The following is a 17,627-nucleotide window of genomic DNA, read 5'->3' as shown; positions in this document are numbered from 1 at the left end:
TGAATTAAAAGCTGAAATTAGAGCAGCACAACTGTCACGGTTCTGTGGAGTGCAGACGCAAAGTACGAAGACGAAGGTTCAAAGGGACAATAGATTTAATATAACTGGAAACGAGGAGGTACACACACAGGGTAACATCAACAATAACCGACAAACTAGAACTCAAAGGACAGCAACTAATATAGGGCAGATGACGAGGGGCAGACAGGTGAACACAATGAAGGTGATTAACTCATAATTGGACAATGGCAGAAATTAGGTCACACCGAGCACATGGGGAATGAAAACACAACAAAACAGTCCAGGGGCGTGACATTACTCCCCCCTCCCGGAAGGTGCGTCCTCGCACCGTGGAACAACAGAGGGGGAAACGGTGGGAACAAAGGCGGAGGCTCAGGAGGAGGACGGACCACCGGGAGGGGGCCGGCAGACAGAGACCAGGGAGGTGACGAAGGAGGGAGGAGCCAGGGAGGAGACAGGAGGGACCTGGAGCAGGAGGAGCCTCGTAGGACCCAGGCCACAGCCATGTTGATGGCCCACGGTGGAGCCGACGGAGGGAGGAGCCATGGAGGAGGAATGGCCGCCGACTCCAAGGGGCCGACCGACGGCGGCAGAGCAGGTGGAGGAGGAGCCCGAGCCGGAGCTGGAGAGCAGATGAGCCCGGGCAAAGCCGAGGATCCGGAGGGCCAAGGTGGAGCCGAGTGCTCCGGCGACCGAGGCGGAGACGGAGCTCCGGAGATCCGCGGTGGAGCCGGAGCGACTGAGGACCAAGGTGGAGCTGGCGGGAGGAAGGAGCCCAACTGAGCCGGTGGGACGGAGCGACGAGGTGTAGCCGGAGGAGCGGAGTCCTGAGGCGATGGCGGGTCGACGCCCGACCAAGGCGGAGCCGGAGGGACGAGGGAGCCCGGTGGAGCTGGAGGATCGACGGGCGACGGTGGAGATGAGGGAGCTAGGAGCTGAGGTGGAGCCGCTGGGTCGGAGGGCCGAGGTGGAGTCCAGGACTCAGAGGCTGGAAGCGGAGACGAGGGATCCCCCAGCCACGACGCCGATGGAGACAGGCAGACCAGCGATCCCACCGCACAGATGGTGGGCTGAGGGTGAGCAGAGGGGCTGCCAGGATGCAGCGGAGGTGGGGCTGAAGTAGCCGGGATGATAGGAGGAGGCAGGAGAGGGAGGTGGGTGGGAAATCCGGGTAGGTAGGCAGTTCAGGGTAGTCAGAGACTTCAGATAAAGGTGGAAGCAGAGAGGGCATGTCTGCATGAGTTTCCCAGTCTATTAAGTCCCCAGAGTCTTGCAACTGCTCACCCTCAGCGGCGGTGCAGTGGGCGGGCTTCCTTCAGCACCCTCACGCCCACTGTAACATCCACTGTCGCGTGCGATGTAGCCGCTCGCACCTGATCGGACGGTCCATGAGGCTCTGGCCCGGGCAAACTCCAGCTCAGTCGCTCCTTCTTGCGACGGCTCGTGGGTTGCTATGGGCTCTGGCTCTCCGTCCGCGGTGGGCTCGGGCTGACGCTCTGCGGCTCGGGTGATGGTGGGCTGGGCTCTGGGTCAGGAGTGGGACTGGTGTCATCGCCCTTGTAGTCCACGGTCAGTGGGGATCCACAAGACACCAGCACCCACTCCACAAAGGTGGCAAAATCTCCCGAGGACCATCTCCGGACAACTGCGCTCTGCACTCATCATTCAGGCTTGTTTGGTAGAATGTGCAGAGGCAGTAGTCCGGTAGTGGGTATAGTTGGAGATTTCCACGAATAGTCTTGTATGGTCCTCGAGGGAAAGGCTCCTCTGCTCCAGCATGAGGAGGAGGCAGGCAGGGTCATTCATGACAAAAACAGAAAATAAAACTGACGAAAACGGAAAACAAAATGAGGGGAAACTCATGGCTATACTTTACTTTCTGTGTGGTCGGTTATTCTGTCACGGTTCTGTGGAGTGCAGACGCAAAGTACGAAGACGAAGGTTCAAAGGGGACAATAGATTTAATATAACTGGAAACGAGGAGGTACACACACAGGGTAACATCAACAATAACCGACAAACTAGAACTCAAAGGACAGCAACTAATATAGGGCAGATGACGAGGGGCAGACAGGTGAACACAATGAAGGTGATTAACTCATAATTGGACAATGGCAGAAATTAGGTCACACCGAGCACATGGGGAATGAAAACACAACAAAACAGTCCAGGGGCGTGACAACAACCTTCTTCTGTAATATTGTTATTATTCAGCCTGCAGAGAAATAAACAAAGACATGAAACTAATAGAGTAACAGAAGGATAGGTTCATATGACAGATCAATTAATCTCAGTCCTTAAATATTTTATAGAACAACAATAACAGTGTTTCATTAGACTATAAAAGTGTAACATCAACATTTTTTGTAAAGCATAAACCATGTGAAATACTCACATCACTGTATTGAGTTTACAGTGTTTATCCTGCAGTAGAGCAGCGATCTGATTCACTTGTGTGTCTCCTAGTTCACGTTTACTCAGTTTCAGCTCTCTCAGGAGTAACGGGTTTTTAGTGTGAAGAACTTTATTCAGATATTTACAGGCTTCATCTGCAGCAGGACACAAAAACCTGCAGAAAAGGTTTAAATTAAGGTTTAAATTAAATTCCTAAATAAACTTAATCTAATGAAAAATAGCCTATGATTCTGCATGTGAAATGGTTTATTTTATATTTGTGAAATAATATTTATAAAAATGAATTGCATGCGATTCATTTTGTATTATTTCATCGTGTCTCACCTCAGTGTCTTCAACTGACAGTTTTGATCCTGTAGTAAATAACTGAGCTGCTCCACTCCTGATTGTCCAGGATCATTTCCTGTGAGATCCAGCTCTATCAGGTGTGAAGGGTTTGATCTCAGAGCTGAAGCCAGAGCTTTATAACCTTCTTCAGTGATATTGCAGTCTGAAAGTCTAGAGGAATACAAAAATTAAAAAAAAAGTCTTAAAACGGTAATAATTACTCCTTTTATAAAAAGATTTCAATATGAGGATTGTGTCATTAGAATATTTATATTTCCCAGCACCCCAAAATTTTTTTCAATAAGAGAAATGAATGTGTCTTTTTTTCAGCAATGTAAGTGATGTTACTGAAAAAGGTTCTTCATGACACGCATCCACCTGATTAATAATTACAAGCCTACTGGAGACTTATTTACCCGCAATCATTGCATTATAGTGTTATTCACTGATAACAACAGTCTTCATTTTCTTGGTGGAATCTTTTTTATTTGAAAAGCTAATAAAATATTTCAACTTAATTCAATATTTTGTGTCTAATTATTTACTTATGTGGCAAGTAGCTATGTATTAAGCAGGATAATGTACATCCAGCCAGCTGTTATCTCAGAATAAACCCCTTCAGGCTGATGCAAGAACCCTCCGCTTCATGTCAGGGTCCTGATCACCCTGCTGGGTTTATTCTGCGATAACAACCGGCTGGATGTACATTATCCCTCACTTGGCATATAGAGTGTTAATTTTAAACTTCATTTACAGGCCAGTTTTGAGCTTCATACTGATTCATGTTTAGATTAACCAATTCCTAACCTGAGAATCTGTAGTGAACATTGTAAATTTCTCATTAGACTGGAGATTTCAGTCACTCCAGAGTCTCCTAGTTTATTTCCACTCAGATCCAGCTCAATCAGGTTTGAAGGGTTTGAACTGAATGCTGATGCCAAAGCAGCACAACCTTCTTCAGTAACACGGATGGAATTAAACCTGTAAAAAAAAGTGTAATGTAACAAATGATAGCATCAGTTTAGTAGTAGTTGGCCTGTTTTACACATTGACTAAATTACTTACTTCAGCTTTTTCAGTCTACACCGTTCATTCTTAAACAGAGTCGAGAAGAACTTCATTCCTGAGTTTTTGAGTTTAGTCCCACTCAGATTCAGCTCTGTCAGATTTGAAGGGTTTGAATTTAAAGCTTCAGCCAATAAATGACAATCTTCTTCTGTGATATCGCTGTTGTTCAGACTGTGTTAAGAGAAAAATATTTGTTCGATGATGACATTACAAAAAGCAATCATTGATTATTCAGTAAGCACTCTTCAGTAAAAGATACACAGAACACACCCAGCAGCAAGTTCACAAGTATTAAATACTTGTGTCATCATAACTGTGAAACTTACATCAGTGTGTTGAGTTTACAGTGTTTATCCTGCAATAGAGCAGCGATCTGATTCACTCGTGTGTCTCCTAGTTCACGTTCACTCAGATTCAGCTCTCTCAGGAGTAATGGGTTTTTACCCACAATTCCAGTCACATACTGACAGGCTTCATCTGCAGCAGGACCCAAAAACCTGCAGTAAAAAAAAAAGTTTCATGTACTACACATACTCAAGTCCATGTGATGCTTGTGGTGTATTTTTCATCCATATTTTAATTTATTCAGTATACAAATTCTGTTGTGCAGCACACTATTTCACAAAAAATAATGCCTCGTTTTGTTGTAAATTATATTTCTTTTTGATTGCATTTTAAAAGATTGATTCAATTATTATAAGTTTCATTCATTTCATTAAACACCCATTTTGATTACATTTGTGATATTAAATCATAAAACAGGGAATACAGAAAAAAGGAAAACAGAATTTGATTGGAGCCCTAAATTTCTTACTTTGTGGAGTTTACTTGTAAAAAAAAACAAGCTCTATTTGCATTTATTCTCACGGTCAAACAAATGTGTAATACATTTCCTTCCTCATTAATAGTATGAAATAAATATTGTGGTAAATACTGATATTGATTCATATGGGGAAAAAAATATTGCCCAGCCCTATCCATTAGACTGTATTAGTATGTCTATGAAAAATAGGCTGCATATAATTTATTTTGTATCATTTCATCATGTCTCACCTCAGAGTCTTCAGTTGACAGTTTGGATCCTGTAGTAAATCACTGAGCTCCTTCACTCCTGATTGTCCAGGATCATTTCCCGTGAGATCCAGCTCTATCAGGTGTGAAGGGTTTGATCTCAGAGCTGAAGCCAGAGCTTTATAACCTTCTTCAGTGATACTGCAGTCTGAAAGCCTAGAGAAAAAAGAAAAAGGCATATTTCATCTGACATAAACTTATTTAGTGGAGTAATTTAACACTGGACATTAGGGTATGTTATTATTAAAATCAAACAATGTTTCAGTGAACTCACCTGAGTTTTTTCAGTGTGCAGTTTTTATCTTCTAAACCATTCTGGAGTTTCTTCACTCCTGAATCCTGCAGATTATTGTTGCTCATGTCAAGCTCTTTCAGACTGGAGTTTGATCTCAGGACTGTAGCGAGAGCTGAATAGCTTTCCTCTCTTAGATGACAATTACGCAGCCTAAAATGTTGAATATGAGAGAGAAAATTTATAAACACAAAGCACTTGATGCCAAAATTCAGCGATTACTGAGAATTATTGAGTTTTGGTCACCTGTTGTCTTTAACATAAGTAAAATCCACGATAATAAATGAACATAACACTCACATCAGTGTGTTGAGTTTACAGTGTTTATCCTGTAGTAGAGCAGCGATCTGATTCACTCGTGTTTCTCCTAGTTCATGTTCACTCAGATTCAGCTCTCTCAGGAGTAACGGGTTTTTTTCAAGAACTTCAGTCAGATATTTACAGACTTCTTCTGCGTCAGGACTTTGTAACAACCTGAACATAGTAGAAGTACATTGATTTTTCCTGTCACATAATGATTTATATTCACAATGTTGTGAATGGGATTTCGGCAATTTAAAAGTTTTTACAAATGTCTTTTTGACAATTTAATTATTTTAAATTACACTTCTAAATTATTATAATTCTAAAATTCTTCTAAAATTATGCTTATTTTAATAACACTCACCTCAGTGTCTTCAGTTGACAGTTTGTATCCTGCAGTAAATCACTGAGCTGCTTCACTCCTGTTTGTCCAGGATCATTTCCCGTGAGATCCAGCTCTATCAGGTGTGAAGGGTTTGATCTCAGAGCTGAAGCCAGAGCTTTATAACCTTCTTCAGTGATACTGCAATTTGAAAGTCTAGAAAAAATAAAAACACAAATTTAAATTAACATTGCAGCTGATATTATTTCATCAGTGTAATATCAATAAATATGAATAAATCACACTACAGTTTACCTTATCAGATATGCCACAGTTTTATTCTGCTAAAATTAATTTGTTATATAATGATGACTAGGAATCTGTTATTCTTGAGCTTTATAATCTTCTTCAGTGATACTGCAGTCTGAAAGTCTGCAGAAACTTTAAACTAGATTTTATTCATTGTGGTTTAAATTAATTTAATTAAAATAATTATTGCACAATAGTCTGATTACCAAAAAATGACAAATCACATTAGAGCTGAATACACAGGTAAGCCACTTCTGGTTTCATTAATGTGTGACAAGCTACGGTGGAATACTGAATGCAAATAGTCTTTATTAATCCACAAGAGGGTAAACACAGGTCAGACAGGCAGGATAACGCGTAGGGACGTAGTAGACCGGACGACAAACAGTGAATTGAACACATCTAATATAGGAGGGAAGATGACGATAATTAATGACACACACCTGAACTAAATGACATAATCAATGAAAGACACAAACTAGGTCACATGATCTTTAGCAAGCAATTTTCTTTTTGGAAAACAGTGGCTTTCTCCTTGCAACTCTGCCATGCACACCATGGTTGCTCAGTGTTCTCCTGATGGTGGACATTAACATTAGCCAATGTGAAAAAGGCCTTTAGTTGCTTAGAAGTTACCCTGGGAACTTTTGCAACCTCGCAGACTATTACACATTCTGCTTTGGAGTGATCTTTGTTGGTCGACCACTTCTCTGGAAGGTCACAGTGGTCTTGAATTCTCTCCATTTGTACACAGTGTGTCTGACTGTGGATTTATGGAGTCCAAACTCTTTAGAGATGGTTTCGTAACCTTTTCTAGCCTGATGAGCAACATCATCTCTTTTTCCGAGGTCCTCAGTAATCTCCTTTGTTCGTGACACTTCCACAAACATGATCAGACTTTGACAGATCCCTGTTCTTTGAATAAAACAGGTCAGGTACTGACATTTGATAGTCATTGCACTGACTGAAAACACCTCTGCACAGATGGACTCTAATTTAACCTTTACATGAACTGCTAATCCAAGAGATTCACATAGTTTTGCCACTAACAGATATGCAATATTGGATCATTTTCCTGAATAAATAAATGACAAAGAAAATATGTTTGTCTCATTTGTTTGGTTGGGTTCTCTTTGGGTTCTCTACTTTCAGGATGAAAATTTGTGCGAAACATCAGATGATGTTTTGGGTCATATTTATGCAGAAATATAGAAAATTCTAAAGGGTTCGCAAACTTTCCAGCAGCACTGTATAACATTTCCTCTGGTCAGTGTAGCTGATGGTGAAATGTACTAACTTGAGTATCTTCAGCTCACACACAGGATTCTTCAGTCCCTCACAGATCTCTTTGACTCCTGAGTCCAGCAGACGGCTGTTGTTCAGGTTCATCTCTTTCAGGATGGTTTTGGAGGAGAGAACAGTAGCTAGAACTGAACATCTTTTCACTGTCAGCTCACAGTTATTCAGCCTAAACACAAAAACAGCATTATTTATTATTCAGCACATATTCAACACACATCAGATCAACGGGTCTTCATGTCTGCTCACATGTGTCTGCAAAATGTATAAATCATGTTCACTCACTTAATTTTCTCCAGTTTGCAATGAGAGTCCATCAAAAGAGCAGAGAGCTTCTCCCAATCCAGATCTCCTAATTTATCTTCACTCAGATCCAGTTCTGTCAGTAATAATGGACTTTTACCCAGAACTTCAGTGAGATACTTGCACGCTTCCTCTGCAGCAGGACTTTTTAAAAAGCTACAGGAAGTAGAAGAGAAATTATCATTATGAAAACGGGCTCCAGTTTCATTGAGAAAATCTATTATACAAATAAGGAAGAAAATAATAAGACAACAACAATTTGCAAAAATTCTTTATAATAATTTATTTCAATAATAGTTTAATAATAATTTGTTTTTACATTATTTTTGTTTAACAAAACCTATGAAATTCAATTGTTTAACTGGTGAACTGCTTTGAATTGCAATTCTGTAAGTTCCTCTTCCTGTCTTTCTAATGCTGCACAAGCTAATTTATCCCCTCTGCCTACTTACATACAGCTGACATCACATCTATATCTCATTTTTAGATATATGAAGACAATTATGACCTGATTCTCTTTAATGTAAAGCGTTTATCCTGTAATAAATCATTGAGCTCTTTCACTCCTGATTGTCCAGGATCATTTCCTGTGAGATCCAGCTCTATCAGGTGTGAAGGGTTTGATCTCAGAGCTGAAGCCAGAGCTTTATAACCTTCTTCAGTGATACTGCAGTCTGAAAGCCTAGAATGGGAATGAAAATGTAAAATTCAGCTGATTAATCAATTAGTCCACAAATGTCCAGAACAACATTAATCCATACAAACAACAGATGTTGGAATATGGAGGCAAAAATCATGGCCAGAGACCTTTAACCCTTTAAGACCTGCCATAGAACAATTCCGCCAGAGTATATCTTAGTATTTTTACATGCTGTGCTGTCATTCTTTTGAGTATTTCCAAATGCCATATATCAATACAATCCTTACACCTCCAATTTGAAGGCTGTGTATGTAAGAAATCCATAATTACTAGATAAATAGCTCAAAAGTTCAATAAACCAACAAAAATATGAAAATCGATTTTTTTTTCCAACATATTTTACTAAATACAGAAATATCACAAATGTCAAACCTCAAACTTGTCAATGTAAAAAACTTGCATAAAACACTTTGAAACTACATACAATTGATTTGGACTGATTACATAAATTCGTTTGTGAGATACACTCATTTTTATAAACGTGCGTTGTGAAGTCAAACCGATAATATATTGATTGAACAACTACAAAAAATAATGTAAAATAATCAGTTACACTACTCTAAAATCTGTAATTTATCATAATGATTGGAGTGCATTTGAATTTGTGGGGTAAAAAAATATTATATTTTGCTTTTGAGAGCGATGTTGATTGAAAAATAAATACATAAAAAACATCTCAGTTATTCTTGTGTAAAAACAAAACAAAACAAATACATAAAACAAAAATAAACCCCACTAGAAACAGATTCTGGAGCAGATGAGCAGTCGGAGAGTTACTCGTCGTCGCACGCGAGTAACGTTAGTAGCTCCAAAACCTCCGCGTGCATGTACTTATGTTTTCATGCAGTCGTAACATTATGCACGCGAGTGTGTGATTGTGCTTGCATTTGTAAAGGTGCATTTGTGTGCATGTGTCAAAAAGAAAAAAAAGCTACAGGTTGCAATGATAAATAAATAAGAGCGATGAATAGAATGCAGCAGCAGCAGTAGTATATACATACAGCAAATGAAAGTCAAATGTCGCGGCTTGTGACGTCACCACATGCAACACACCTTGGGGTCATAGTGCACAGAACGTGATTACGTCATAGTAGACGTAGTAAAAGGTATCTAGCAACCGCTAGCAACCTCAGATCTATAGAACATGTGTGCAAAGATGTGCAATGTTATTTTTAGCGTATTTTGTTGTATACGCATTTTATGCAGTTTGTGCAGACTTGTTAGAGGGTGAAAACAACGCAACAGGAGCATGTTGTAGACTTGATCTGACTGTGTAACGTCTCTGATTTTGAATGCAAAAATAATTATTGCGCTACCCTTTTGGTTTCGGTTTCTATTGACATTTAAACAGAGACACGCAAACCGGAGTGCGGGCGCTCCCGTCGGTTTTATAGGGTTAATATGTTACACATAAATTCACCTGAGTTTCTCTAGTTTACAGTTCTCTTTCAGTCCATCAGAGAGCAGCTTTACTCCTGAATCCTGTAGATTATTTTTGCTCAGATCAAGATCCTTCAGACTGCTGGAGTCTGAACTGAGAACTGAAGCAAGACCTGAACAGCTTTCCTCAGTTAGATCACACTTATTCAGCCTGAAATATAAAAAAATATATATATCAATATCGTCATCAAATATGTCATATTCCTGTAATTGTTATTTTGTTGAGTGTAGCTGCTGGTGAAATGTACTCACTTGAGTATCTTCAGCACACACACAGGATTCTTCAGTCCCTCACAGATCCCTTTGACTCCTGAGTCCAGCAGACGGCTGTTGTTCAGGTTCATCTCGTTCAGGATGGTTTTGGAGGAGAGAACAGTAGCTAGAACTGAACAGCTTTTCTCTGTCAGCTCACAATTATTCAGCCTGAACACAAAAACAGAGTTATTTATTATTCAACACATATTCAACACACATACAATCAACAGTTCTTCATATCTGCTCACACATGTGACTGGCAGTCTTTTATAATGATAAACAAAAGTTATAAATGTATAACATCACTCACTTCATTGTCTCCAGTTTGCTATGAGAGTCCATCAAAAGAGCAGAGAGCTTCTCCCAATCCAGATCTCCTAATTTATCTTCACTCAGATCCAGTTCTTCCAGTAATAATGGACTTTTACCCAGAACTCTAGTGAGATAGTCACACGCTTCCTGTGCATCAGGACTTTTCAAAAGCCTACAAGATATACAAGAGAATTTTAGATTAGTTAATTTTACAGTTGTATGCCTTTTGCAGCTCTCGTCTTCCTCAGAGGCCCAGCTCAGAAAACAGAACATTTCCACTTATTGTATAGTTAGTGTATTAGAGCAAGGTTCAGTTTTTGGCCAGCGGTTAAGAAAACATGAATGTTAATTTCTTTTAATGTGGTGCGCTGTCGCCCTTTCTACATAAAAATCAGGCAAATCACGTAACGTGAATGTCATACAGTCTCTTGCTTGAGACAAAAAAAAAAAAAAAATTGAAAGCGTACCGAGTGGACGTGGAAGTGAGTTGAAGAGTGTTTCTCAAGCGCTTACCATGAGCGCGATTCGAGATGGAGTGAACACGGACAAATGCGTTTCATAATTCATAACTCGTACACCCCAAACAAACACCCACCCCACCCCACCGCTAACACAGTTTTGCATAGGGCCCCCAAAAGTCTAGGATCAGCACTGCGTACACACCAGTTTTATGGAATGGATAGTGCTTACTGTTTAAAGAAATAAACAATTTGTAAGTTTTGTTTAGTACAAGTGTTGGTAACTGACAGTTGATACAATGTGTTTGTGGCAACACAAAAATATATGTATCTGCCAATGTTAATATTACATTTTTTATATAATATTTGATTTCAAGATGATTAATTAAACACTAGATCAAAACAAGACATAATTGACTGATCACTGATGTTACATAGAAGCATGATTAGGGTGCAGTTTCTAAATTACCTGGTGGTCTTTAATTTACAGCGTTCATCCTGCAGTAGATCATTGAGCTGCTTCACTCCTGATTGTCCAGGATCATTTCCTGTGAGATCCAGCTCTATCAAGTGTGAAGGGTTTGATCTCAGAGCTGAAGCCAGAGCTTTATAACCTTCTTCAGTGATACTGCAGTCTGAAAGTCTAATAAAAAGAAGAAAAAGAAAAAAAGAAGAAGAAGTAGTTGTTAATAGTAGTTGTTATTCTTAACTCAGTTAAGTTCAGTTGTTTATTCTTTGTTAAAACACAGATCAGCTTACTAGTACCATGCTTTATAAATAACGTCTGACTACTACCTGGAACAACATAATCTAATTCTCATTTACTCAATAACTTACATTCAGTTACAGTATATAGTACTATACATAGAGATACAAGTACTGAAATGGAAATTTCAGCCTTAGTAGTATTATTTTTTCAGTTAACATAATGAAATAGACATTTTCAAGCATATATTAACATGCAAAAATGTAGATTTGAAAATACGCACTTAAGTTTTCCCATTTTGCATTGTGTATTTTTCAACAAAAGACAAATTTTCTCAACTCCTGTGTTTTGTAGTTTATTTCCACTCAGATCCAGCTCTATTAGGTTTGAAGGATTTGAATTAAATGCTGAAGTCAGAGCAGCACAACCTTCTGCTGTAATACTGTTTTTACTCAGCCTGCAGAGACAGAAAACAATGACAGGAAACATTCTTCAGTTTATCTCAAAACCTTTCTTATTGAACAACAATGATAATTTTATTCCAAAAAAGATACTGAAAATATAACAACAAAATAATGTTATGTGTGGAAGATATTTTACATTTAAAAGTATAAAATAATATGAAATACTTACTGAAGTGTGTTGAGTTGACAGTGTTTATCCTGCAGTAGAGCAGCGATCTGATTCACTCGTGTGTCTCCTAGTTCACATTCACTCAGATTCAGCTCTCTCAGGAGTAACGGGTTTTTACCCACAATTCCATTCACATACTGACAGGCTTCATCTGCAGTAGGACCCAAAAACCTGCAGAAGAGAAGATGAAGTAGGATTCAATTAAATTACCTCACCATTTAAGATGTAATGGAAAGCAGTGGCGTGCACAAGGGGGGGGGCCAGGGGCTCGAGCCCCTGCCCCTTTGAGGTCCGACGGTAAAGTGCCCTTGCGGTCCGGTGCCCCCAGTCTGCGATTTCTGCCGAGAGTAGAGGTGTTCGATATGACGATTTTTGATCGTGGACTATAAAAATGTCTCCAAGATTTGCTTTTTTGAAGAAATATGGGAGTATCGTACTTCAGCGCGCATTCTATCAGCTGCAGTTCTGGCGCCGCCGTCTCTATACTGTACAACGCCACATACATTCACATCAGTGTTAACTCAGCAGTAGAGTTACTCTCACGGGACACTGCACTTATTCGCAGTCACCAAAAGTACATTATCTGCATCTGCTTCAAAGACTTACTGGTTAAACGTTTCACTCAGTGTGCTGTTCTGACGAGCGCCTTTTCTGAGCACATACACCCAAAGCGCGTGCTCTAAAAAGCCCGTCAAACAGCGCCTGATTACTGAACTATGTTATGTTTTGTGCTAATACTGTCAAAACACACCAGGTTTATGTATAGACTCAGTTGGTTATGTCTAAAATGAAGGTAAACAGCTGAGAGAAACGCATGCGTGCCTGTATATTAGATGCGTGCAGGTCTTAAAGGGACAGTACTAAATATGCTGCCGACTGTAATTAAAGGGATAGTTCACCCTAAAATTGTAATTCTGTCATTATTTACTCACTCACATGTTGTCCCAAACCTGTATTAATTTCTTTCTTGTGCTGAACACAAAAGAAGATATTTTGAAGAATGTGGGTAACCAAACAGTTGCTGGTCCACATTGACTTTAACAGTAGGAAAAAAAAAAATACTATGGAAGTCACTGTAGACCAGCACATTCTTCAAAATAGCATTTATTTTCAGCAGAAGAAACTCGTTCAGGTTTAAAACAACTTTTGAGTGAGTAAATGAAGGTATACAAATGAAACACTAGCCTATTTTAATTTTGGGGTGAATTATTCCTTTAATGTTAATAAAACACCAAACACAAAGAGAAAAATCACTCGCTACTCTTGACTGAAAAACTTTAATACAGATGCTTTAATAGTAATCAATCTATACAGTGTTTTATTTTTATATTTGTTCATTATTGTAGACTACCTGAAAATAAAAAATAAAATATTTGTATATTATGTGTATTTGTAATGTGTATCTTTGCTTTCATTTTTTAATAACAAAGATAAAATAATGACAACGATTTTTATCTTCACCCACTTTGGCCTAAATATCCGCCATACTTTTTTATATTTTGTTACCTTGAAAGGCTTTGTCTTTATAAAAGGGAAATTAGTTTGGCTGTACTGCTCAAACAGCTTGCAAAATAGAAAATCCAACATGACAAAGAATTGTGATAGTATTGTGAATCGTGATATTTCTAAAAAAAAAATAGTGGTATTTTTGCCATATCACCCACCCCTAGCTGAGGGGGACCAAACCCATACAACCCCCCCCCCCCCACCTTTTGCCCCTGCCCCTGCCCCTCTGGAGGTCTGTGCACGCCACTGATGGAAAGAATAGTAAATATTGTTAAAAACCCATTTTTTTAAAATCTTGAAATCACTAACTTTGGTACAACAATGACATATTTTCTCACTAAAACAACATTTTTTTATAAGTAAATTGCCTATATGTGACCCTGGACCACAAATTTCTTAAGTGTCTTAAGTGTCAATTTTTCGAAATTGAGATTTATACATCATCTGAAAGCTGAATAAATAAGATGTAATAACTTGCCATTGATGTATAGTTTGTTAGGATCGGACAATATTTGGCCGAGATACAACTATTTGAAAATCTGGAATCTGAGGGTGCATCATTGAGAAAATCACCTTTAAAGTTGTCCAAATGAAGTTCTTAGCAATGCATATTACTAATAAAAAATGAAGTTTTGATATATTTATGGTAAGAAATTTACAAAATATCTTCATCGAACATGATCTTTACTTAATATCCTAATGATTTTTGGCATAGAAGAAAAATTTATAATTTTGACCCATACAATGTGTTTTTGGCTATTGCTACAAACATATCCCAGCGACTTAAGACTGGTTTTGTGGTCCACGGTCACATATGATTAATTTTATATTATTTCATCACATCTGACCTCAGTGTCTTCAGTTTACAGTTTGGATCCTGTAGTAAATCATTGAGCTCCTTCACTCCTGATTGTCCAGGATCATTTCCTGTGAGATCCAGCTCTGTCAGGTGTGAAGGATTTGATCTCAGAGCTGAAGCCAGAGCTTTATAACCTTCTTCAGTGATACTGCAGTCTGAAAGTCTAGAAAATAAATACATAATAAACACGAAAAACTAAATTTATTATACAACATCCACTTAAGTCTATAAATACATTATAAATAAATTTTTCCTCTTTGGATAACAGGTAAACCAGTTTTGGGTGTAATGGGTTAATATAAATCAGTAACCTTAATTGTAATCACATTACAGTGACCTACAATTACAATAAAATAACATTCATGTGATTTTATTCATGTGCAGTGGTGGAGGTAACGAATTACAACTACTCACGTTACTGTAATTAAGTAGTTTTTTTCGGGTAATTGTACTTTTTTGAGTATATTTTTAAAGCTGTACTTTTACTTGTACTTAAGTACAAATTTAGCAAAATAATCTACTTTGTTACTTTTAAATCATACTTCATTACTGAGTACGCCCACAATTTGAATTGATATTCAAACCTTTGACGGCATTTCAGTAGCCAATAAAGATATCTGAACGTAAACGGACCAATAAAAGCCCTGATATCTGAACCCGGGAAAAGACGCCTCTGCAGCAGGTTTTGGAGATCTGATCAGACAGTGAGGGAGCTCAGCGTAACTATGGAGTCAAAGTTTGGAGAAACAATCGACATGGTAGTGTTATCCTAAATATCTATATCTATACCAATACTGAATATATCTGATACGGTTCCATTACTCATTCTCCACAGTATCTACCGTCTATACACCGATACACGCTGTGTCTCTCTCCTCTCCGACAGCGAGTTTGACACGCATCTGTCTCCTGTCAATACAGAGTTTGAATGTCCGCGCGGGATTGCAGGTATTCCGGATAATTTTAATCATTTCCATGCAAATGTGGCGAGCGCTTTATTGTAACATGAGAACACAGCCATGTAATCGCAGAAAACTGGGTGCGAGCTCTCAAATAGGCCTAACTTATACAAATTAACTGCCTGTCCTCTCACTCCGATATTGCTTGTGTGCTGAATGTGTGCAATCGCGATCTCTCTGTGCTTTTAAAGTAGAAATGATTTCTCTTTTCTGCTGGAATAAACTTTGTGAAAGGTTATCAACCATTCAGAATAGATCCACGCCTGACCGATGGAATTGCTACTGGAAATTGTATTGGCTGTAAGTGATATGCACCAGAAAGTCTTTCAACAATAAAAGATGGATCTTTAATTTCTTTACAATGTAAGTTTATGCTAGAAATGTTTTGGAATGGGATATTTGTATGATTTGTACATATAAATATCCTAGTCTGTGTAACTGCATACAGACATTACAGGTCAAAGCCATCTGATGTTCCATTTATCTAAATAAATAACATATATGGCTCTTAAAACACTGCCTATAAAAATTTAGTCTTGTCATATTTTGAATACCTCAACTGAATTGCGGTCATTTGTTTTATAATTTTATTACTGACCGTGTACTTGTCTTTTTTTTTGTAAATTCAATTCAGTTTGAAATCAAGCTTCCTTTTGCTATAATCTTTTGCAACAAAGTTACTCTATTTTAAAGACACAAATACACAGAATGAGCAAATGTTTAAGATTGAGATTTTTGTAATGGTAATTGATTACTGTTTATATGTATGTAAATAAAAGCATATTTGAAAATGTTCATCATGTAAAGCAAACGTGTCTTTTTAGAAGACTTGGATTAAACCACTCAAAGTTTAACATAATGATTGCCTTGAAAAAAATGGATGGACAAAAAAAAACTGAGATGTTAAAATACCTATGGCAGTATACAGTTTAGTTTTGCCAATGGTTGTCACGGGTTGGGAGGAACGAAGACTCAAGTGCTGGCAAAAGGAATCTTCTTTATTAACAAATTATAAAATAAACAAAAACACAACTGAAACCACCCCGAAGGGGAAAAAGCCAGAGCAAACACAAGTACTGAAAACAAGACATACACGAGGCACAGGGCAGACGTAAATAACAGGCATACCTGGCACAAAAGTGAGACGAACGAGAGCAGAACAGAAAACAAAGGGAGCTTAAGAAGGGACAGCAATCAGGAACACAGCTGGGGCAAATTAAACAATAATGAGGTGAGTGGAGTTTGGGGAATTGAATCCGGGAGACAGTGACCTCTGGCGGTGAGAGGGAGCGTCGTGGACCCGGATTCATGACAGGACCCCCCCTCTAAGGAATGGCTCCCAGACATTTCCAAGCACCCAACCAGGGGGATGGCCAGGCGGGAACGGAGCAGGGGAAGGGGAGGGATGGGGGGCCAGGTCCATGTGCTGGTGGGGGACCTGGAGACTGAGGCAGCGCCGGCGGGATGGGGACCCAGGGCAGAACCAGCGGCCACCACAGCAGCGTGTGCGGAGCTGCCACCCTGAAACGGGCAATGGCTGGCTCCGCTGCTTCGGGAGCCTTGTGAACGGACACCGCCGCCTCGGGAACCTTGTGTGCGGACACCGCCGCCTCGAGAGGAACGTGAGCGAACACCGCCGCCTCGGGAACCTTGTGTGCGGACACCGCCGCCTCGGGAACCTTGTGTGCGGACACCGCCGCCTCGGGAGGACCGCGAGCGGACACCGCCGCCTCGGGAACCCTGTGTGCGGACACCGCCGCCTCGGGAACCTTGTGTGCGGACACCGCCGCCTCGGGAACCTTGTGTGCGGACACCGCCGCCTCGGGAACCTTGTGTGCGGACACCGCCGCCTCGGGAACCTTGTGTGCGGACACCGCCGCCTCGGGAGGACCGCGAGCGGACACCGCCGCCTCGTGAACCTTGTGTGCGGACACCGCCGCCTCGGGAGGACCGCGAGCGGACACCGCCGCCTCGGGAACCCTGTGTGCGGACACCGCCGCTTCGGGGATCCTGTGAGGATCGTGAGCGGCTACCGCCACTTCGGGACGATCGTGAACGGCCAACGCCGT

The 17,627-nt window shown here is 40.0% G+C and overlaps 1 protein-coding gene across 3 annotated transcripts in view; it reads right to left on the bottom strand.

The window, feature by feature from the left end:
* The window catches only part of LOC131530060 (uncharacterized), a 175,737-nt gene that overhangs the window by 43,181 nt on the left and 114,929 nt on the right, over positions 1-17,627 (bottom strand). The window contains exons 67-74 of one of the 3 annotated variants that reach the window (XM_058760131.1): positions 14,589-14,762; positions 12,235-12,405; positions 11,885-12,058; positions 11,365-11,538; positions 10,436-10,609; positions 10,123-10,293; positions 9,851-10,021; positions 7,783-8,412 (exon numbers count right to left, since the gene is read on the bottom strand). The exons of 1 other annotated variant lie outside the window; for it this stretch is intronic. In XM_058760131.1, coding sequence (XP_058616114.1) covers positions 8,232-8,412; positions 9,851-10,021; positions 10,123-10,293; positions 10,436-10,609; positions 11,365-11,538; positions 11,885-12,058; positions 12,235-12,405; positions 14,589-14,762 — 1,390 coding nt within the window. In that variant the 3' untranslated portion in view covers positions 7,783-8,231. Of the gene's footprint in view, positions 1-1,890; positions 2,237-2,416; positions 2,591-2,760; positions 2,935-7,782; positions 8,413-9,850; positions 10,022-10,122; positions 10,294-10,435; positions 10,610-11,364; positions 11,539-11,884; positions 12,059-12,234; positions 12,406-14,588; positions 14,763-17,627 lie in introns of those variants that run through there. One more of the 3 variants, XM_058760134.1, reaches the window with a different exon arrangement.

This window comes from Onychostoma macrolepis, chromosome 22, assembly GCF_012432095.1.
Source record: "Onychostoma macrolepis isolate SWU-2019 chromosome 22, ASM1243209v1, whole genome shotgun sequence".
Taxonomy (NCBI): Eukaryota; Metazoa; Chordata; class Actinopteri; order Cypriniformes; family Cyprinidae; genus Onychostoma; species Onychostoma macrolepis.
This window is presented reverse-complemented; position numbering and strand designations above follow the sequence as displayed.